The sequence below is a fragment of the Heliangelus exortis genome, chromosome 17 (assembly GCF_036169615.1).
Source record: "Heliangelus exortis chromosome 17, bHelExo1.hap1, whole genome shotgun sequence".
In the NCBI taxonomy this organism is placed as follows: Eukaryota; Metazoa; Chordata; class Aves; order Apodiformes; family Trochilidae; genus Heliangelus; species Heliangelus exortis.
The window spans coordinates 2,338,245-2,362,184 of NC_092438.1; the positions used below are offsets into that span (position 1 = coordinate 2,338,245).

Below are 23,940 nucleotides of genomic sequence, written 5' to 3' on the forward strand. Positions count from 1 at the left end.
AAGAACAGAGACAATCAAAGAGAGAAGCAGCAAGCTGGAGTAATGTAAAAGCTACATACCCACAAATGCACCAACAAATCCTAACTGCAGATTTTTTTTTTTCTCATTTTTAGTCACTTACCAAAGGAATACCTGCAAAACAAAAATGAAGAGAAGAAAAAAAAAGAAAAAAGCTCAGTTAAAAGCTCAGTGTATCAACTGCAGCAACCTATGTTCTCAGTTTTATTTCAAACCTCATACTTTTTGATTTTCAAAACACAGCTGTCAAGGAGTATGGAAACATGCCTGAACCATGGAACATGCAGCTCCAAGGCACTAAAAGGTAAATTGCTGCTACCTGGGAATTCAAGAAGAGCAAATTCCCTCATTTCTGGGCAAATGAAGCTGTTAATTAGCACTCCAAGCTACTGGCCACCCATCTTTCAATCAAGAGGCCAAACAGCACAGTCCCAAATCACAGCATCCTCACCTTCCCTCCCAGCCAGCAATTTAGTTTGTTGTGCATCTTAACCAGGTTCTCCTCCAAAATTGTTCACTGATGGTTTCCAGAGGATGCTGAGCACTTCCCAGGCTGAAGGCAACAACCAAAAGGTGTTAAAAACACAAAGCTTAACCCCTGCTTCTGCTCTGCTGAAGCTCATCCTGCTGGAAAGGAAGAAGTTACTTCTCCTTGGTGAACTACTGATGGGTTTTGTTCCCTTTTTGAGCCCCTTTTTGGGCACCAGATGCTCCCCATGCCTCAGGGATACCCAATTACTCTGTCATTTTCCTGTGAACTTTTGCCCCACTCTGGTGCATCCTTTAGTTTCCTTTTTTCACTTCTCCTTGAAATGTTAGTTAGCTTTAGTGGTTTTCTCTAATATTACCTGTTCTGATTAAAAGTTAAGCCCAAAGTTTTAAGATGCTGTTCTTCAACACACAGCTTCAGGTTTTATTGCTGTCTGAAGCATATTATATAAAATATTAAGAAAAAAAACCCCAAACCAAACAAAACCAACAGAACCTCAAAACAAAAAAAAAAATCATCCCAGACTTCTAAAGATTTTTCAGAAAAATTTGCCCTTCCTGGAAAGGTCCTGAATAGGTGTGCAAGTTTTATATCCATCCACGTGTAGTTCAAACAGTTCTAAAATCCATCCATCCAAATGTTTTACTACCTATTTAACACCAATTTCATACAGGGCTACTGACATACAGAGAGCAATAACTTTCAAATGCACAGTAAGTTTTAACTTTCTTAATAAAAGCACCTCTTTATAAAGATATCTGTCATTAAGGGCAACCTAACTTTGCTGTTCTCCACCACAGTTTGTGGTGCAGTTAAACATAAACTCCTAGGAATTATTCTTATTTCTTGGCAGAAGTTAAGAACCCCCTGAGGCTCATTTAAAACACACACACACACACACAGGGACACACACAAAATGAGGAATTAATAAAATATTGTATTCTTCTGAACCACATGAAGTTTTCTGACGTGTGTCTGTTGCTGATTACATCAATCTCAGCTCCAGAACTTGTCATGTGATGACAGGCAAGCACTTGTGAATTTATTTCTCTGAAGAAGCCTGAGATACAAATGCCAAGGAAACCAAACCAAATGACCCACTCCAAATACATAAAAGCAGCAGGGCTTCTTGCAGAGCTTTTTTTTTTAAATTTTAATAGGTACAAACAGGCAGGTACCCAATTCCCCCAGACTTCAGGTTATAGTTTGGAACCTCGTTCCCATTTTTCCTCTTCAAAGGCCATTTCCTTGCTCATATGGAGTAAACAGAAATGTTTATTAAAAAAAAAAAAAAAGGATTTTTTTCCCCCTAATGCCTGCCTTGGCATTTGCAATATTCCTGACAGATAATGACAAGGAAAAACATGGATTTGATTTTGCGGGTTTGGGGTTTTTTGGCAAATTTCAACAGAGCAGCTTTGGAGCTGCACGTTGTCAAACCCAGAAATTCTGCACATCACACGTTCAGCTTTTCTCAATCAAATCCAAACAGGATGTCACTTTTGTTTTCTGGCTGGAGGAACAATGTAATTAATTAGCCATGACTTCTCATTAGAGGCAAACTTAAATTCCCACTTCGAAAAGCTCGGAGCATCAGCTGGGAATCAGAAACATCAGCAAATATTTGGGTTTAAATTGTTTTCACCACATTGTCATGCTGATTAATCAGTTCAAGTCTAGCCCTGGAAAACAAAAATTGATAGCAAAACAGAGTTTAAACCACACTGAACTACAGCACTCCTGACAAAAATATTCACTGCTCTCAGAGCCCATGGCAGAGGCACCGAGGAGCTGAGCTGGGCTGCAAAGTTCTGCAAGAAGTCCTCAAACCATGGCTGGCACCAGGGTGGAACCAGCAGGGAACTCCCAAACCATCCCAACACTGCCTTTTCCAGGTAATATCATGTGGGATGATGGGGTTTATTTACCCGAGGAGGAGGAAAAGCAGATGGGCCAGACTTGCCCGAGAACTTGATCTTCCTTCTCTGCTCGCCTAGAGCTGCACAAATTATTAATGCACGAGTTCTCTGGGACCTGGACTGCTCCTGTAAGTCTGCAAAATGTCACAAAATTCTGCATAGATTCTCTTAAGAAATAGTATTAGAACACAGCTAGGAACTCCTGTCTTTTTTGTTTCCTTTTTTCTTTTTTTGAATTATAAATATGGCTGTGTTGTCCCAATAAGTATCAATAATTAATCCTCCCCACCAATTGCATCCCAAACACCACCAAGGACCCTTCCAACTGAACAGATTTCCAGAGGCAGGATAATTCCCTGCTGCATCCCTGATCTGCAGCTGGTGTTAACAGCTCCTCTCACTCTTCTCCATGGAGAGCATCCTCCAGAGAAAGTGAACCCAGATGTCAACTTTCATCTCCATGATCAATCTCTCTTCTTTCCTAGGCTGTGGGAAAAGGCATTTGGGGAGGATAAATGCATTTTCTAGTCTCCATCAGGATGAGGCTCCAAAATCTGCTTTAAGTCTCCACAGCAGCATCTCTCCCCAAAGGAAACAGGGCAGGAGCTACCTTGGGAGGTGCCCCTTCCCTGGGAAGGATGGCAATGGGACATTAAGTAATTGGACTTAATTAAGTAATTGGAAGAAGTAGGGAACCCAGGAGACAGCAGCAGCCTCAGCAGACACTCAAATGGACACACAAGTGAAAAGCTTCCTTCCAAAATTCCAGCAACAGGGAAAGCTGGAGGAGCTGCCCACCATAAATCCATCCACTAAATTAAAGGACTAAGCCATGGAAGTACAGAAATTGTGGGAAATCCACCTGCCCCAAGACAGGACTGATGAGGCAAGAATCCCCTCTTCCAGATCTCTGTCTAAGCAGCACCAGAGACTCCACCTCTCCAGGTTTTCAGCACAAATGTTCCTCCAAATGTTCATTTAGAAGGCTTTTCCTTACACTTAACCCACATCTTCCTTTCAACCTTTTAAACCAGCAGCTTCTTGTCCTATCCCTGTGGAGAGAGCAAGCACAGGAGAGCTCATTCCCATCCTCCCAACTTTCACACAAAGATCTTCATCTCCTTTCCCAGTTTTCCTTTCTCCAATCAAACCCAGCTCCTTCAGCTTTCCACCTCCCCAGCTCTGAGAAGTGGAAAACCTCATCCACTGCTGTCTTGCACATGATGCTCCTAAAAGTTACTGGTTTGCTTGCCTCAAAGCTGCTTTGGTGAACCACAAGATACCAACCAAATTAAAGCTGTAAACACTTCAGGACAGAAAAAGCCAACCCATAATTTTAATTAATAAATATATATCTATATGGTACCTGGGGATCTACTTGCTCAGCACCCTGTCTCAAAAAAAAAAAAAAAAAAAAAAAATTGCCCAAAATCACTAGCAAGAGACTTGAGAGTCCATCAAAACGAGATGACAGAATCAGTCAAGTGCACCATTAATTTCAGAACATCATTAACTTAAAAGTGTGGGGGTAAGAAACATTTTTGACAGCTGGTTTCAGTTCCTGCCAAGCCTTTAGCACTGCACAGCAGTCTCGGGGGGAGGAAATCAGCTAGAATGGGAATAAATGAAACCACTCGTCTGGTTTCTGGATTCACTTTATTGTGGTCACAGATCTCTAAAAACTGGGATTCTGTGCTCTGTAATTACAACATCCACATTTAAATGGAAGGAACCAGGATAACATTTAAATAAAAAAAAATAATAATAATAAAAAAAAAATAAGGAGTGCTCAAGGATGAGGTTTACTCCTTGGTTTGCAGATGGGAAAGATGCCCGGCCAGACCTGGAGCAGATGAGGGATGGGAGGGGATGGCTCCTGGGTGCTTGCACCCATGTCTGGCCCTGTCAGGTGGCTTCCCCAAGCCCTGGGAGCACCATTTTCTGTTCCCTTCCCAAGACAGGGGCTCAGGCTTGCTTAAGAGCTCAAATGTGAATTACCCAACCCAGCCCCAGCCCTCTCCAACTCCCTTGTCCGTGCTCCTTTCCAGAACTAAAAATTATTTCAACCCCTGGCTTAGGCTGCTGCAGAATTTGCCAAACTCCATTTGGTTAAATCCTCCCAGTGCCAAAACCAGAAAAGGCAGCCTAGGGATCCCTGCTCCCAGCTGATCCCCAAGCCAGATGATGAATCCAAGGCAGGAAAGGGGAGAACGGGAACCAGCAGCACCCCAGCTTCACCCTGCTGAAATCACTGCATTTCCCTGGCAGAAAGACACTTGAAAAGCAGGAGCACAGAGAGGAGAAACAGAAATGGTTGGAAAATAAAGGGGTCAGTACTGGATTGAATGTGTTTGAATCCTAAAAGAAGAGGTCAGTCCCACCCAGGGGGGTTTGGGTGCATGTGGGTGCAGAGGGAGGGAGCAGAGACCAGGTGCTGTGATCCTGCTCCTCCAGGACCAGCAGCAGAAAGGATTGGATTTCTGCTGCCAGGATGCTGGCAGGTAAAATCCCAGGAAAATGGCATTTCTTGATTTAAAAAACAAACAAACAAACAAAAAACCTGCATTCACTAATCTCTCTCTGAAGCTTGGTCCCCCACTGCCAACCCCTCCGCAGCCTGAGTGTGATTTCCCCCTAAAAAAAAAAAAAAAAGTCTTTTAGGGAAAGGACTGTCAATTCCTCTCCACTAAGTTCATAAAGACATGAGTTGTTCTAAATTTTCCACCTAGTTTCTACTCCAGACCCTTCTCCCCCAGGACAGCTTTGCTTGTTTTTGCCATCCTTTGCCTCCCCTGCTCCAGACCAGAGCTGCTGCTTTCCCAGACATCCCTGGAAAACCATTCCAGCAACACAGCTCAGCCCTGCAAGGAACTCCAGTTGTACAGGAACCCCAGCCCAGCCACGAGCCAACACCACTGGTAGCAAACACTGTTCTCAAGACTAAATTTCTGGATTAAAAGCCTTAGGGAAGTTGGTAAACACTGATCCCACCCTGGCTTGGACCCTTCCCTAACCTCTGATTGCTTTTCAGCTGTACCAATCACTGCATTAACATTCTTTCCAACCACAGCTATTGGAGAAGTCAGATGAGTTAAAAAACACAAACGTGTGCTGGACCAGATTGGGTGCATGAAGCTATTTGGCAAGTTACAGTTTTGTTTTTTTTTTTTAAAAAAAAAAAAAAGAGAGAGAAAAAAAAAAAGCCATTATTCATTCTTTTTCCTAAATCTTTCAGCTGTGGAATCAATACCAAGTCTACACACTGGATAACAGCTGGCAATTAAATGTGCCAGATAATAAGCAATTAAAAATATTTGTCTCTGTTCTCTGGCAAAGCCCTGTGGTACATCAGACACTGCAGAGCCACACCATGAACCACATCATCTTCTGATCATTTCTTTGCTCTCATTTTCTCATCAGCTGTGATTTGCAGAAGGGGCTGGAAGCTACAGACAGCTTGTGCACCCACTGGGGTGTTATCAGCCCAGCTCCTGCTGGGACAGCTTTATCCCAGATCCCATCTCCAATTTTTGCTGATGGCTTAACAGGGTCTCTTCATGATATACAGCTCTGGTTATCTTACAGATTTAATTTAAAAAAAAAAAAAAAAAAAGGTAAAAACAATACATGCAACCCATCCATGTAAAAGATTTAAACTCCTCTTTAGTTTCTCTCTTAAATATCTGAGAAGCATGCAGAGAATTCAGATGGAAGTCATCTTAGAGGCACCACTTGCTACAAAAGCAAGGAACCCCAACACACCACCAAAGCCCCTTGTGTTTCAGACCAAGTTTCAATGGCAAGTTAGACTCTCCATGGGTCAGTTCTTCTCCAGGAACATACTGCCAGGAGCAGGCAAGGAGCAGAGCTGCTGCAGCCCCCCAGAAGCATCCCCTGACAGCCCCTAATGCTCCTGCCAGCTCCTCTTTCCACTGACACCTCTTGCACATCTTCTCAAATCCATGTCAGAGCTGCACCTGGCTTCTTAATCCATCTTAATGCCCTTTTCAATCCACTCACACATGAGTTTTGCAGTAGATGGGAACACCCAAACCCCCTTGGACATCCCATGACAAGGAGGTCTTTGCTCCTGCTCACCCCTTGAAACAGCTCGAGCTAAATCACTGAATTTAACTCCACTGCCTCAGCCAAGACAAGGAACACCCACTCAGAAAACACCTTCACAGCTCTGGGGGATTAAGGAAGACCAAGCAGCCGTGGCATCACCTTCCTCCTTCCCAACCAAGAAGGTTGGGAAGGGAACCCAAGGGTTGCTGCTAAACCCCAGGGCAGCCTAGAGCAGGGAGGGGAAAACCTTACACATGCTTAGTGGGGGGGGAGGGAAGGAAAAGGCTAAATGATTCATTTCTGACATCAGCCCCGATGAAATTTTAATCTCTCAAACACAAATCTGGTTCTCATTAGCCTCATTAGTCCCCAGTTGTACTGCAAGGCAACAGTGTCACATGGCATTCATCTTCCTTTTCATTCATCTGTCACATCCACTGCTCAGGGCTGCTCACTGCAGCCTTTGAAACCCAGCTTGGAAACTCTTTCTGTGTGAGGAGGAAGTGCCAAAAAAGCAGCTTCCTCGACAGGAAGGATGACCCCCTGAGATCCTTCAGCTTTTGGTTTACGTTTCTAGAGATAATCTTTTCTTTCTGGGGCAAGAGGGAGTTGGGATTAAAAGGGATGCGAGGCTGCGATCCACGATAACAAAGAAATTCCTGAGGTTCACTGCCAAGGCCAGGGCCAGATAAAGGAATAAGATATTCTAGGTTTTCTTGTTGTTGTTGTCACTGGGATATTTTGGAGAGCTAGAAAAATAAAACCAGGTTTCTTGCAAGCAAATTATTTGCCAAGCCTCTTAGCAAACTCCATACCTCTCCAATTTAACAACTATCACACCTTGACCCATATGCTAAGATGATTTTTCTAAAACCCTAGATGGTTTTCTTTTTAAATATACAAAATTCAACACTAGATTCAGGCACCTTAATTTATCCTTGCACTTCAAACTTTACCATTTGAAAAGCTGATATCAATTAAGCCTTCAAGTCCCTCAGTACAAGCTTGTATTTCCTCCAGACAGGCAGATAAAGCATGATCCAGATTGATGGGAAAACCTTGCCTAAATCACACAGCTAAGGACAGCCCAACACATCCATTCCTGCCTGGACAGTGATGTCTCTCAGAGCTTCCCAAGTGATCCAAGAGTACTGATGAAACCCAGGACATGCAAGCTTCTGTTCCCTACTCGAACAGCTCCTTGATCTTTCACTAGTTGCTTGCTCACAGGCAGTCAAAAAAGTCTGAATTACCCCTGCTACTTAATAAAATGTGCATTAGCTGAATTACACCCATGTGGATACGTTCATTAGCTCTTGATCTGGCTCTGGTCTGCTGGAAGCTGGAGGGGTGATTGCTCCAGCTGATTTTTTCAGGTCAGACTGGGACTCTTCTGGTCTTGAGGACCTCCCTAAGTGCTGTGCCCTCATCAGAAAAGGCTGACAAACCACTCCACTTAAAAATGGGAAGGATGCTTTGTTAAATCCAGCCCCAAACTCCCATGCTGACCATTTTACAAGCTGGAGTAAGAAACTCAAAAGAGCTCCCTTTCTAGCCTTAACTGGAGAGGATGACACCAGACAAAAATCCCAGTGCTTCAGACTGAAAAACCAAAACTGCAGAATCCCAGAGGAAAAAGCAGGGACAAGACAAGGTCCATTTAATGGCTACCAACACCCTCCTGGAGAGGGAAAGCTCAGCCCTGAGCATCTCATCACACTTAATGGACTTCAGCCCAAACCAGTCACCAGTTCATCCCCAACCACACAAAAGACTGATTAAAGTCCTGCATAGGTCAAGTGGTTTTTAATGAGACATAAAACCCACAAAACCTCCATGACATACAAAAGTCTTTCTTCTTTTCTCTGTTATAAACAAACTTCTGAAGGCTGTAATTTAATTGCAATTAAATTGCACTCCTCAGTCAGGCTCTGTAGCATGCCTGACCCTGTAATAAGTCCTTAATATTAAAAACTGTTAATATGATGTTCAAGCAGCTCAATATGAATTAAAAAAAAAAACCCCACGTGGCATTTTTACCCTCAATACTTGTTACCAGTAGTTTCACCAACATTTTCCACAAGAAGAACACACTGGAAAGATTTCTGTAGCCACTCTATGCTATAATATTTTATTTATTGGCTTGTTTAAGCTATTCCCTTGAGCTCTTGTAACTCTCCCAGAATCTTAGTCCTGAAAGAAGAAAAAAAAAGGGCAACAGGATTTGAAATCCCACAATTCCAGCTTTTGTATCAAGTGTCTTCTAAGCTGTACTCTCTAACAGTGGGCAATATGCTTTGTAAAATGAAAAAGCACAATAACCAAGGGAAAGGAAAGGGTTTCAAACAGGGGGTGGGTGGTTCAGTGAGGAAACAACAGAAGAAGAAAGAGGAGATCAGTGGCAGAGTAGTTTAAAAGTTTGTTTTTATAAGAAAATGTAATAGCTCTCTGGAGACACCTTACTGGGGGATAAAAGTGATTTTATTCCACAATTACAAATTCACTTTAGAAGTGCATTAAGTTGTGCTGGTACAAAAATGATTTAACTTTTGCTGGAATGCCTCTCCCAGAGAGCTTGTCCTGCCCAAAGGGCTTCTGCTGCTGATGCTCCCTGTGTCCCAACAGAAACCAGAGGGAATAAAAGCACAAACAGAGGTTTCATGAGGTCTGCAACAAGAATTTTTCCTTTTAAAACAAAGGGGCAGCTTTGCCCATTCTTGTTTCAATATATGACAACCCACTGCAGTAATATTCAGGAGGGAGGAAGCAGGAAGAAAGGCAAAGCAATTTTTTTGTTCTGGACCTTCCACTGACTGAAACTTCAGGAAAAACCTTACCTAGGATTTGCAGGACTGCAAAATGGATGCTGGCACATGGGGAATTGCCACAAGATCTTTTTAAGCATAGAATCATAGAATTGGCTGGGTTGGAAGGGACCTCAGAGATCATCTTTAGCTTCATTAAATAACTTCCTATTATGCCCAGGCTGGAACCACACTTTTTGCTATTATTATTTTACTGAAATTAGGCATCGTTTGCAGAAATTAAAAGAAAAACCAAGGCTAAAATTAACATTACTGTTTAACATTTTGCCCAGCCTGCAGGTCAGACCTTGAATATTCTTTTGCACTGCCAGATTTTTAGATCCTTGACAGTCTCCTCCTACTTCAAAAGGGAAAAAAAAAAATCCAATATTTTAAAGAGAGACAAACTGAGCTTCTAATGCAAGCGTGGCAGCACTGTATGCATGCCCTGTGACCCAGAGAACATCTCCAGGTTTAGTCTAAGAAGCTCCCAAACACCATGGCTGTTTTGGGAACAGAGTGCCCAGAACTACAAAAGCATCCCAGTTCATCCCACTTTGGCAATGGCAACCTTGGCCCCTGCATTTCACAGCTCCCAAAATTCAGGCACGGCCCCACTGAAAGCTTTAGGGGACAGCACATCTTGCTTCAGACACCTCCCCTGTCCAAGTGGGAAAATTCAGAGCCAGGACAACAACCCCAGCTCCATTTCCCTGGATTTCAGGTTGGCCAAAGCAATCCTCATCCCACCGAATCCCTTACAAACCGTTCCCATCCATCACCCTGCTCCAGGAACAGCTTCCCAGAGGCTCCTCCAAGACCTTCAGCTGGTCCCTCACCACTGCTTGGTTGCCCCCAGTGTGTCCCCAGGCATTTATTCAGTTTTCCCCCAGCTCAGAGCTGGAGGTTGGCAGTGCCAGGGGCAGGCAAGGAACTCGTCCTGCCCTTCAAAGGAGAGATTTTGCTCTTCTGAAGCTTCCTCTGAGCCTGAGCCCCAGCCAGCTGGACAGCAGTTGAAAGCCTTGATCCCTTCAGCAGCTCCCAAGGATCTGGAGACTCCATCCCAAAACAAATAGAAACATTTAAAATTAAAATAGGAAAAAAAAAAAAGAAGAAAAAAAAAAAAAAAAAGAAGGCGATAAAAGGAATAAATTGTTCCTCCCTGGCCTAAAAAGAGGAGAACTCTATTCTTCTTTATCACCCTGTATCTTCCTTGAACTGGTTTTTTCCCCACAAGGGATTATTTCTGGATTGGGTCAGCCCAGCAGATCTGGTTTGCAGGAGTCAGCACCTGCCAGATGAAGAGAAACACTGAGACAGTGCAATAAAGACAAAACCAGTGTGGCCACAGGAGGAATTTCTTCCTCATTTTCAGATGCTGAGCTGTCTCTTAACTCTGATCAGAGATGCCTGACAACTTTGTCATCTCCCCCTTGGTAAGAATTTGCTGTGGTCTTCAACAGATGCTTTGGAGAACAATCAGAACTCATCACAGCCTCTCAATGCATCCAAATTTCAGGGTAAATCAAAGCTCACAGACCATCTACCCCCACCCACAAACCAGGATGAAAAGGGAATTTTAAAGCCAGCTTTAATTTTAAGGCCAATCCTCCCACCCACCCACCCACCCACAGTCAGCAGCAGAATTAAGGAGCTTTCAGGTACTCCCAGTTCATCCCCTGAGCCACCACCATCCCCTGAAGGATGGCTAAAAATCAGCTAATCCTTCCTTTGCTTTTTTTTCCCCTGTGTTTACTTGTACTGGAAGCACCCAGCACCCCCTTCCCCAGGAACTGAACGTCACACTGTATGCACAATAATAATATGGTTCTGACCACCCAGTGACCCATTCCAGAGCCTCTAATGAAAAATGTAACCACAGCTGAATGAACTCTACCTTTGGGGTTGCTTTGATTCTTTTCCCCCAAGAAGAACTTCATTTCCTGTTTAATATATTCGACGCCACAATTAAGATGAGATGAAGTTGAGGCAAAGCCTCCTTTCCCCCTTCCTTTTTGTTTTTTTTTTTTTTTCCTTACCCCTTCCCCAGAAGAAGGTGACCCATTCCCTGGGTAGGTGACAGCTGTGACACCAGGAGCCACCTGCCTAGGCCACAGCAGCTTTTTCAACTCCCAATCTGAAGTTTCAAAGGAGGAAAACAACCCAGCCTTATCTCAAACATCAAGAGTCAATTCCTTTCAACCACAGCATCCACAAAAGGCAAACCCTGGGCTCCACTTGCATTCCTGCTCCCAGCTCATGAGTTGCAGGGACACAGGGTTTGGCCTTGAGCTTCTAAATCCCCCCCCTCAGGAAGAGGACACAGTCTGCTGGACACTGGCTGCTCCCTTCTCTGTCCTGAAAGATGACAAAAACCCCAAGAATTCAACACCCACAACCCACGAGTCCTGCAGGACTGTCACCCCTCCAGCAGAGAAGACCTCAGACCTCTGCCTGTACCAGCAAAAGCAACTGGGACCAGCATGAAACACCCCAACAGGACACAGAGAACACATTCCAGTTACCTTTTTCTTAAGGATCAAAACTGTAAAAAACATTATAGGGTTTTTTTTTAATGCTATAGGCACAGCACCAGAAAGCCCATGATGCCAATGTCTTAGCCCCAGGAGCAAACCAGATCAAACCTTCAGCCTCAGGAGTCACTGAAGCTCCAGCTTTCAGCTACAAAACCTTTGCAGCTTGATGGGGAGGTTGTTAAGGGTTTGGTTTTTGGGGTTTTTTCACCTCCTCAAACAGAAAGAAAGCAAGGAACACATCCAGACTTTGCTGCTACACTGACACAGGCTCCTGTACCTCTGGAAAAGGAAAAGGTTGATGCTGGAATTCTTGCCCTGGGGCATAAAACACCCAGGAAAACAGACAAGTGGCTTTGGAGTAACTTGGGAAATGGGCAGCAGGAAACCATCCACTGAGTTATTTTTCAAATGTTCTTGTTTTTTCACAGTCTTAAGCTCATGCTGCTCAGAGAACAGAGCTTTTCAGTGAAGCTGTTTCCTTCACCCACTTACATACCATGGGGAGTAGGATGGGAATGAATAGGAAGGACAAGACTGAAGCCCAAGCACATACAATTCCATAAAATAAAATTCACTGAGCCAGTCTGGAGGGAAGGTCTCCTGTCACCTGGTGCAAAGCCAGAAGATTTGGGAAGAACAGCCCAGTGCCACAGCTCTACCATACCCAGAGCTTGGGCATTTCTTCATGGCACAGCTTTTTACCTCCCCAAAATTACCACACCACCTCTGCTACAGGCAGAGAGGTACCAGAAGAGGTGAACTAATGAAATTTGGGGTTTTAAGAGCTCTTTTAACCACTGCGTCTGGAGCCTTAACAAGTGTGAGGACCACCTAAAGCCTTTTTGCACCCAGCTTTTCCCTGCAGCAAGCCAGTATGCAGACAGTCACAATTCTCCTTTACTTTTTTCCTTTATGTCCTTATCTTGAGTGTTCCAGCTCTCTTCTGGATGGAACTGAAAACTGAGAAACCATCCCAAAGGGAATTATTAAGGGAATTCCCTTGCAAGAGGCATTAGGGACTCGAGAGCAGGGACAAAGGTGTAGCATGGGATGCAGCACTGGCTGGGATGCAGCCAGTTTGCTTCTCACAGAGGAGAACAGAAACCAGGGCAGATATTCCAGGTGAAAAAAGAAAGTTATGGACATGCCCATAACTCATTTATGCCAAACTCTTTCATTATCTCACATTCCTCCATCCCTCCTGACCACATCACCAAACTCGATGGGCAATCGAAAGTCAACTTGTGCAATGAAAAGCAAAGAGATTACAAAGCAAAACAAAGCTCTCCAGCTTCTTAACCTACCAGATCTGTCCCACGTTGACCAACGAGAGGTAGAGGAGCCACAGGATAGCCATGAGGACCATGTTTGCACATCCAGTTATCAACACAAAGGCTGAAGTTGCCAGGCCAAAGAGGGAGAGGTAGTCCAAGATGCTGTCCATGTCTGACCAGTCCAGAAACCAGATGATTGTTGGTGCATAGCTCAGAGCATCCAGGTTGATCTTCCCTTTGAAATACTTTTTGACACTCTGGAGGTAGAGTTTACAGGGGAGCAGCCCCTTCTCTCCTATGAGCTGCTTGTTTTGGTGATAGGCCACCAGGAAGGCCACAACTAGAGGAAAACAAAGAGGAGAAAAAAAAAAAATAAATCAGTATTAGAAATCTTCCAGGCTAAAGTATGTCTTTTGAGTCCAAGTTACAGAGGTATATTCAGGCACAGGGAAGGATTTTATTCAGATGTCCTCATCTCCATTAAAATAGAAGACAGGACCCACCACGCAGAAGGCAGATGAATGCTGGAAATACAGTCTCTGCCTTCACACTGAGCCTGTCCTGAGATAATTCTCTTCTCAACAGCTGGAAGGGACTTGCCACTTGCTTCAGGAAACCTCAACAATGTACTTGTGGGAAAAGCTGCCTGGAACTGAGCAATCTGACCCAAAGCAGCAGCAGGGGCTGAGCCCAGCTCCACTCCTGACCTGGGGAAAGCCCCAGGCACCACTCATGGAATCATCCCAAGGGCACTGCAGAGTGGGAGTGAAAGGGAAGAAATCATTTCAAGGCTTTCAGACAGAATTTCCTTTCTTAAAAAAAAAAAAAAAAAGCATTTGGAAAGAAGACACTGAGAAGCCCTCAGTTCTTGCACACCTGAAGAAGGCAGTAGAGGACCCACAGCTCAGCTCTGCAGCACCAAGAACCCAGCTGGATCTTCTGACCCTCCCATTGCAGCTCCCCAAAACTTCTGCAGGGGTTTTGGCCACGTTTGCAGAGCTGAGTTTTGTTGGGGATGATGCTCTACAACCCACAGCAGGCAAAGGTCCTGCAAAGTTCCTCTGACTCCAGTGGGCAACACAGCTCCATTTATTCATCACACCCTCTGGGCACCTATCAAGCATTGGAGCATTTCCTTATACTGAAAACACCTCTTATTTCAAAATATTCTTGTTAATAAGCCAGCTTAGGCTCATTCACACCATTCAAGAGGTGTCCAAAAGACACCTTCATTTTTTTGGCAGCCTGATGGTTATACACTGCAGAATGCAGGAGTTATGCTACAGCTTGACCTGGATCCTTCACATCCTGGTAGGTTGGAAATACAAAGTCTTAATACTTTCCTGTCTTCTAAATTGCTACTTTTTTCCATGTCACTACATCTCTCCCATTTATAGTGTTTAGGCTCTTGCACTGGACAATCTTAGACCAGCCAGATGCTTTTTTTATACAGCACATAAGCAATTTAATTACAGATCACAGCCCTAGAATTTGATGTTCTACAGAGAAAGTTGGTCAGCTTCGAGGGATTATCTCATATTTTAGGAATCTCCTCCAGTTACCAATTTGCAGTTTGGAACTGCAGTAATCTCCATTTCTCAAGAAAAAAAAAAGATGAATGGTGACATTTCCTGATCAAGCTCCATACATTTTGCTCCCAGCAGCTAACTTACCCCTCTCTCCAACATTATCCCAACCCCAGCCACATCACATGCAGCAATACCAAAGGCTGATCTGTTCCACCCCCAGTTAATGATCAAATCTGATTCCTTTCTTATCTGAATCCTGTCATTCTGCAAACAAAAATCCGGGTGTTCATCTGGCTGGTGTCTCTCACTGCTGGAAAGTCTATGTCAAAAAAATATCCCAAGTTCAGGCCCAGATTCCTCTCTCTTTGATGTCTGACCAGCAAGCAAATGTCTGCAGCCCCAGGGAATAAAAATAAATGTCCCATTCCCTGCAGACACACACAAAGGTCTCCAGTGGGCTTCACTTAATCCACTTAAGACTTACTCCATCTCTTTGCACCGCTGTCTATTTAGTTCTCATATGAAAAAAAAACCCTAAAACTCACAATCCCATGTGGCCAGGAGGTCACCAAGAGGGTCCCCATGGAGCTCACCAGATCTCAAATGACACTGCTAACACAATAAAGTTGGGGATTTAATTGGCTGCATCTCTTTCCATCTCTTTTATACCCAGGGAAGGGTTTTACAAACTAATAAAAGATGTGCAGAATATTTCACTCAATTATGGAGAGGCAGGGACAGGAGAAAAAACACAAGTGTAGCTCCAAAGAACCAGCTCTGGGCTGCACATGAAGTGATTTATATTTTAGACTATTTCTATTTTTCTACCAGTGTTTGGCCAAACAGTATAATCAGAAATCCTGATACATGAAACAAGCAGAAATACAGTGCTTCTGAGCCTCAGACAGCTTCATACCTTCACTTTTTGTTTAAAAAAGAAAAAAGATAACTCTGCCTTAAAACTCCACGGCTTGATTTCCCCAATTATCACTGCAATTTGCTGCAGTTTTCCAAAAGTGCTAATCAAATTCACCCCTAAATGCTACAGAAATTATTGCCCCAGCCCATAACTGCAAAGCAAGTCTAGATTTTTTTTTTTTCTTAAAGAAAAAAAAAAAGAAATCTAAATTAGCCCCCTGTGCAGTATGCAAGATAAACAAGGAAAGGGTAAATTAGGAAAAGCAAACTCCAGCAATTGCAGAAAAGTACACATTGGATGTATGAAATACTGCATTATAGCCTGGCAGGAACTGCACATCTAAAGCTTGCCCAGTTTGGGCTCCAAAAGTGCTTTTCTCCCAGAACCCTGACTTCTCCCAAGCCCCTGGTGCTGCACAGAGCTCATTTCTCATCACTTCACCCCTCAGCCCCATCAAGAGCAGCCTAACCCTAAACCACTGGGTTTTCCACCTGGGTTTGGGTCCATCAGAGCACAGCTGGCAGCATCTCCCAGATGTGCAGCTGGGACCTGGACCCCAAACCCCAAGCTGAGCTCCTGGCTCATACCCTGCTCCCTTCTCCACTCCTCTCCAGCACCTTTTGGAGCACATCTTGAAAAGATGCTCAAACCTCCCCACCACATTGTCCAGACCCCCTCTCCCAGGCACCAACAAAACCTTCAAGAGGTTTCACCCTGCAGGCAGCAGCTCCCAGCCCCATGCAACCAGCAAAAGGAATATAAATTCTACAGAGGATTTCAGCAGCACAGGAGATGGCCATATCCATGGGAAAAGAAGGGAAGTTATTTATCAGCTTGTCATCACTTCCACTGCCTCCACTCCTCTGGAGAAAGTTTGTCTTTAAATTGCATTTAACACAGAGCCTTCCCTTCTCCAGGAACCTTCCCTTTCATCTTGGCTCAGTGAGGGGAGTGCTGGGGGGGTGAATCCTTTATGGCCCCAAAGCCCTTGCTTTTCTTCTTCCTTAAAGCCTATTCTAAAACTTCTCTCCCTTTGGCCTTGCATTTGGGGATTTTCCCCTCTCTATCTTCCCCTTGAGCACTGGCTGGTATGGGTTCAGCCATCCCATGGGATTCAAGGCATGGATGGAGCCCTTGGCACTGCATCCCCCTCAGCCTCTCCAAGGCTCATGGTAGCCCAGGGATGTTCTGACCTCTGGCAGCAAAGAGGGAAGGGGCTGACAAAAGGGAGCCTGACAAAAAGTCATAAACCAAGCTGCAAGACTCCACATCCCACTGAGGAAAAGCTGCCTCAGCTGGGTTCCTCATCCAGGGACATTTCCTGCAGACTCCCAGCACACTTCCAAGTATCCAACCCAGACTCAAAACCCCATCCCCGTGCACATCACCCCTGTGGCTGCTCACAGCCTGGACTTTTCAGCAATGCATCCAGGGTTTGGGTCCCTTCAGCCCATGTCAGTCTCCTCTGTTCCACCTGAAGCACTTTGCTGCTCAACTTCAGACTATTTGCTCCTTTGCAGAGTGAAAAATCTCAGCGACTCCCAAGCTCCCTCCCACTCAGGAGGGAGACAGAGCCTTTGACAGCTCACATGGGAGCACACTCCTCTACCTCCTGCCAGCTGATCTTTACATAAGTAATTCATGTAAATTGGCAGCAACTGCTAATAGACCTTCACTACTTATTCTCACCTCAGCTGGTGCCTTACTGTACTTTTCCATTAATTCCCCCCCCTTCCACCTTCTCCTTCCCCTCCCAGCCTCCTTTCTTCCCAACCTGAACACGTTCCTTCTTCCAACCCACGTGCTACCAATAAACACAACCCAAGCATGAAACACACAAGTCCTCCCCCCTCTAAAATTATTTGGTCCATCCATACTGCCCTGGCACCTCAGTTCCTTTCCCCCAGTCCAGGCTCAGCTAGGAGAATGAGGGAATCCCATTCTTCATGCTCTGTAAAGATTTAAAGATGTGAAATCCCAAACTTTCCGGTCATATGGCTTTCTCTCTCCCCCATTAGGAGAAGTCTTAACATTTGCTTCAAGCCCAAACCACAAGAAGAAATGAACCAAGAGCTTTGCATGAAAACCAAAACTACATTTTGCACACACACAAAAATATCTGTGTGGAGCCATACATCAAGTGCACCTCTGACCCAAAAAAGGCACTCAAAACAGGCCCTATGCTGGATGCTGACAAGCTGAGGTTGTGCTACTGAAAAGAAAAAAGAGGAGAATATTCACAGGCTTTTCATTATCATCAGAGAAATGAATCAAGCGAGTTTGCAACTGATAAATTCCCCAGCAAAGATTTGTAACACAGAAGCAGCAACTCCACAGCACTGAGCAAAGAGGCAGAGTGAAACCAAAGCACCCTTTGCCTCCTGGAACCCTACAAATAAACACACAACAAAGAAGTTTGTTCTTAGCACTTTGCTTTTTCTTTTTTTTTTTTTTTCTTACCATTCCCAGTAAAGTTGAAGACTTTTGGGGTGGTTGCTGAAGTGCTGCTCTCCCCATCACTTCTGTGTTAGAAATTAAGTGAGAGCAAACAGCAAAGGCTGGGTTTGGGGCACTGCTAAAAAGCTTCCTCACAAACCACCCCAGCTGGAGGATGCCCTGAGAAGATTCCTCTGCTCCAGCCCAGCTCTGGGCAAGCAGCAAACTGAGAGACAGATTTTCTCCTTCTCAGTTAGCATCTCCCTTCACCTGTCTCTGCTTGCTAGGGATTTATCTTCCCCTCAGTGCAAATGCTTTGCTCAGGACCAGACACAATCCCACCTCACTTACACAGCTCCTTCGTGCAGAGTTACACAGGGGTCATGCAGCTCACTAAGAGGACACATATTGCACTTGTTGTAGACCTACTAACAAGCACGGGGCTGAAATAAAACCTTTGAGGGGAGAAAAAGCATCAGAAGATGTACTAAAATCCTGCCTGGATGTTAGGGCAAGCTGAAAGCTACTGGGAGCCTTTTAATGTAACAGAGGAGAAGAGACAAGGAAAAGCAGAGTCAGAGAGGAGGAAGGACACTGGGGAGAGCCAGGAACCTACAGAAAACCCCTGAGAAGGCTTTAGATTTCAGGATCAGGAAGAAATAGCCTGAACATCCCGTGGCTCTAGCTCTGAGGAAAGAAAATACTCCTGTTAAACAATACATAAGGAGAAGATAAACTGGATTTAAATAATAGCTTTTATTTCAAAGCACTCTAGAGAGCCTGACTGAAATTGGGAAGGGTGGTATCTAATTACTTAAACTTCCACATCTGGAATCTGATGATGGCAATCATGCAAAAAGGGGCACTTAGCAATGATTTAGAAGGGGGGTGAAGGGAGCAAATAATGCACATTTGCCATCAAGAGATTTGGGACCAGCTATTTACCTGGAGCAGAACTCCCAATAAGACCTCAAAGACTTTATACATTTACAAAATGTCAATCCTGCCCCAAAGAAAAACACACAGTGCCAGACCAGGGCAGAAAACCTTCAAATGCCAAACCAGCATTTCTCCAAGCCTCCCTCTCTCATGAATTATTCCATTAGGGATTGCAATTAAACACTTAGGAACAGGCTGCAGTGGCAGAAATCTAGGAGATAAATCCCTGTGGCACTCCAGTACTATGCAAAGATGCTTCTACAGAAACAAAAAGGGGTCTGGGCAGAAGAGCCCAGGATAAGACCTCCATGGTTGTTCTTTTCCTCAAGTGTCCAAAGCTGGATTCTGTTTTACTTCCCACTCTCCTCCTCCAAAAGGCTTTTAGCACTTGGTCTGCCCACATTTGGCGAAGTGGAAAAAGAGGTCCTGGATTTGAAAATCCACAGCCTGTCAGTTACAAGAATTTAAGTCTCACCTAATTTACAAGTGCACAGGGTTAGCTACTACTAAAACCAGAATTGCCCAGCCAGGTGTTTCATTTGCCTGAGTGCTCAGCTGGGAGGACCCCACTGGCACAGCCCTGCTGCTAAGAGGAAACCTCCCTGAGCACTTCCAGCTTGGATCTGTTCTCCCATTCCTGCAAGGAACAGGTGGTTCTGGTCACTCCTGACCTCCAGGAATCATCAGATCCTTTCCCACCTTCCCATCTCTAGCTTGCCTCTCACACAACAGCTGCTTTGCTAGGGACTTCCCAAGCTCTGGCTGCTTCTGGAAACCCCCTTAAAAATATATATATATATATATATAAAAAATAAAATATAGAGAGAGTTGTTATAACCAAAAGGGGTGGGGGAGATGGGAGGGGACTCAGAAGGACACTTCACACCTGCCTTGTCCTCCCCCTCCTCCTTCCGCAGGAGGAGATCCAGCTGCACTGATGAGCAGAAGCTGCAATCATCAGGGGGTCACCACTTCCCTGATACTTTATTTAACACAAGGTCCCACCCCAAAGGATTTGTTGCTTAACACTGTAGGAATGAAGGGGTTATGTTTAAATGGGTGAAATGGCAGATAGGGGGAAAACCATCCCACTACTGAGGAATGTCAGACTGTCCCAGGGGCATCAACCATTTCCTCTGCAAGCCCAAGACTGTGTGGAACTGTGGAACCACCATGTCTGGGGAAAAAAAAAAAAAAATTATCTTTCATAGTAAATGGTTCCATCTTCAGAAAAGAGCTTGGAAGAGCAGCTTGGCGCAGAGGCTTTGAATTGTTTTCTGCTGTTTCTAAACCCAGGCTCTCAGAAGAGATGAAAAGGCAACCCACCTTCCCTCAGGAGCATCCCACCCTGACAGCCCTGTCATGGTTTTGCAGCCTGTGACAGAGGAATCTGCCTGTTCACAGTCTCTCCAGCCCAGACACTCCGAGCAGTTCCCACCCCAGGAGTGCTCCAGCTGCACAGCATCTCCCCTGCAATAACAACCCCACTCAGAAATTGACTTGGCTCAAACCTGGCCCAGGTTTTTTGGCTGTTAATCAACCCAAACAAATGCCCCAAATCACCAGATTTCAATCAAGCTCGAGTTGCATAATGAGCAGATGAACTTTTCCTCTCTTGCACCTCCTTCATTACAAAGGGCAAAGCCACTCTCCCACCCTGTTCCTTCCACCTCTCCTACACAAATCCCTTCCCCTGAGGTTACCTCTCCCCTTCAGGGCCTCTTCTTCTGCCACTCCCTGATGCTCCCGCACCAAATCCAGTTCTTCTCCCTTTTTCCCATCCTTCCTCTCTCCCAGCCTTCCATCTCACCTTCACCCTCTGCCTTACAAGCCCTCCCTCTCCTTCTCCCTGCCCTGGCTCACCCTGAATGGGACATTCACCCCTCACCTCTTCCTGCTCCTCTTATCCCAAATCCCATCCTGCTCACCAGATCCCCCTTGCTTGACCCCCTTTCCCACCAGCCACATCACCACCCCACAGGGCAGCTTTTCCCCCCAGCTGGGGCACATTTAGGACCCCAAATCCATGAGTAGAAAGCAGCAGTTGGATTTTGCATATGGAAACTGCAAGCCCAGAGAGGGGAAACTCAGCAGCCTGGATTTCCACACGGGGGAATAGCAGAATCACTTTCATTTTGATGGAAAGAGTCATAACCCCACGTTTCACCACCGCCTGAAACCAAACTAGAAACAGAGCACGTGTCAAAACCATACAAAACTACAGCTCCTGCATGGTTTTGATGCAAAATAATCTAAGCAGGCTGGCAGCCTACAAATCCTAACGATTTTGTGGACAAATCTGGGGCAAGTTTAGAATTTGTAAGGTAGTGTGTTACATGTCAGCTTCGGTTTCAATGGGAATATTTTTTAAGTGGAACACTAGTGGGCTCCAAGCACGGCTCTTGGTGTTCCTTGCCAAAAAAAAATAAAGTTTTACCATTAAACTATTTTAAAGTCGAGGCAATTCTAGGTCCCAGCTGGAAGTGTTGGCACCCAGGCATGCCACATTTCTCTGTTCTCTGTAAGATGCTGAAGACCTGCTTCTGTGCACAAGTTTCTCCCTTACAGAGTTATGTCTGAACTATCTTGAAGAAAAAGGACTCCATCTCTGCTGATAGGTACAAGCTTCATGGGACGAGCAAATTCTCCTTCCAGCTCCACCCACACGGGAGCCCCAACTTCACCCACCACCCTCCCAGCCATCCCTGGCCCCCCAGCAACGCAGGACTTGAAACCAAGTGAAATTCACCCAAACTGCCATGAAATTCACCTCCATAACCAGCCACGGCCCTTTCTCCCACCACGCTGGGACCAAACCCCAAAACACCAGCACAGACCCCCCAGGGCAGGGGGGGCACCCACCACGTGGGGCTCACCCCTTACCCACGGTGGGGGTCCCACCCGAGGGGAGTTTTTACAGCGGGGAAAGCCGGGAGGGATGGAACAACCCCGGGACATCACAGTGTTCCGAACCCAGCATCCCGGGGCTCCATCCCGGAGGGAGGGAGGGAGGTAAGGGGTGCGGGGCAGCGCCCGGGAACTCACAGTAAAGCAGCGCTATGGATCGCAGCAGCACGATGCGGGTCAGCCAGAAGGTGCCCGGGAGCAGGGGTCCCACCCCGCTGCCCACCGGCCCCGCATCGGGACGCTCCGGGGTTGCGGGGCAGCTCCCGCCCCCCGCCCGCCGCTGCCTTAACCCCGCGCTGGGCGCCGCCATATCGGAACCCGCAGCGAGCATGCGTGGGGCCGGCCCGGCCCGCCCATCAACCACCCCCCCCCACCGGGCCGGGTTCGGGTTCGGGTCGGGTTTGGAGGGTGGGAGAGGACGGTGAGGCTTGAGTTGGTGTTTTGGTGGTGGGGAAGGGGAGCGCTGGAGGGATCTGTGGGAAAACGGAGTTTGCGCGCCCCTTGGAAAAGCGGCGAGAAAGAGCAAAGTGCAAAAAAAACCAACCAAAAACCAAAAGCAACACAAAACCGGGACCGAAACCCTTCATCCCCCTCCTACCCGAGGAGGTCGGGGCCGTCTGTCCGCAGCCCCCTCAGCTCAGCCCCTCTGTGCCGGGGCTCCATCCCCCAGGTCAAGTTTTGAGTGAAATTCCTCGGGGTTTCAATATTTTCAGCTTCCGAAGCCGCTGTGATTCCCTACCACGGATGGTCACAGCCATCAAGCAGCTGACTCCGTGTTGAGTTCATAACTATTGGGGTTTTTTTTTTAGCTAAATCGCTCCGATAAAGCAGCCGCGCAGCCAGCGATGCGCTGGGACGGGTCCCGCGTCCCCCGGTGAAGCGAAAGCCGCCGAGCTCTAAACCCTGCGATGGTCTCTGAGAAAGTATCTGTTATCAGGTGTAACATTATTCAATGCTTTTCAGCCTCTAAACCGGTCCCTTCTAAATGCCTCTTTTGTTTTTTCCAGTTTCCCATCACTGCTGCTTTCATTGTTCTTCTTAGGGGGGGAAAAAAAAAGAAAAAAAAAGGAAAAAAAACCCAACAAAAAACCCTACATAATGGTGCATTGTATAGGGAAAGAAAAATAAGCTGTTTGTTAAATGCCTCTGGTCTACTGCAGGTTCGTTCTCCCTTTGGATTAGCCAGGAGGTTTGGCTGATAAATTTAAATAGATGTAAGCTAATGGTTTCCTTTGTGGGGTCTTTATGAAAGTTTTATGGCAAATTCCACATTAAATGGAAATGTCTGTAAAACAAACTGGATAATTGAGGAAATTACTGAGGAAAAGCGGAGGGTTTAGGCTAAAGATGTAGCACATAAATAAAGAAATAAATAGATTGGAGTTGGGAAGGGAACAGGGAACTGGGATGGTTTTCAGTGCAGAACCCTCTGAGACCTGCCAGACGTGCAGGGTGGGATGGGGGTGAACACCAAACTCAGCCAACCCCGGTTTTGGGGACATTGTGTGTCACTAGCACCTTATAATGACACGAGTTGTGAGGTTTTAAGTCTATTAAATGGCACAAAAAAATGTTTTCATTCTAAGGGATGGATCCAACCATGATAAAAGTCGACGAAAGCCTTTCCTTTGGCTTTGGATCATGCTCTAGAGGAAAACGTGTGATAAAATGGTACATTAGGACATCAAGTGATCTGCTTCCTCTTCTGATTTCCTGCTGGCACATGGCTTTGTGCAGAGCATCATCTGGGGTGGGCTTTTCCCCTCTCTTACCTATTTACCATCAGCTTTGATTTGATTTTCAGGTCACGCCTTTCCCTCGCGTTCCCCCCTTTTTGAAAGGCAAGCATCAAAAAAAAAAAAAAAAAAAAAAAAAAAAGAAAAACAATGTGAAAAATTGAGCACGTAAAGCGAGCAAGATATTGAAGAGGGAGGCTCTGAGCCCCTGGAAGTCTCAAAGGGAAAGTGATTCATAAATGTCAGGCAGGGGCTGAGGCATCATTGATGCTGATCTTCATTCAACAAACCACTCGCTGCCACGTCCCCCCCTCCCCACCCTATTTTGCTGTGTTCCAAACAGCTGCAAAAGTGCCAGAGAAAC

The 23,940-nt window shown here is 45.6% G+C and overlaps 1 protein-coding gene across 1 annotated transcript in view; it reads right to left on the reverse strand.

The window, feature by feature from the left end:
• The window catches only part of LMF1 (lipase maturation factor 1), a 192,373-nt gene extending 170,187 nt beyond the window's left edge, over window positions 1-22,186 (reverse strand). The window contains exons 1-3 of the mRNA XM_071760568.1: window positions 21,979-22,186; window positions 13,141-13,450; window positions 122-132 (exon numbers count right to left, since the gene is read on the reverse strand). Of these exons, the coding sequence (XP_071616669.1) occupies window positions 122-132; window positions 13,141-13,450; window positions 21,979-22,171 (514 nt within the window). The 5' untranslated portion in view covers window positions 22,172-22,186. The remainder of the gene's footprint in view (window positions 1-121; window positions 133-13,140; window positions 13,451-21,978) is intronic.
• Between the last annotated feature and the right edge of the window lie 1,754 nt (window positions 22,187-23,940).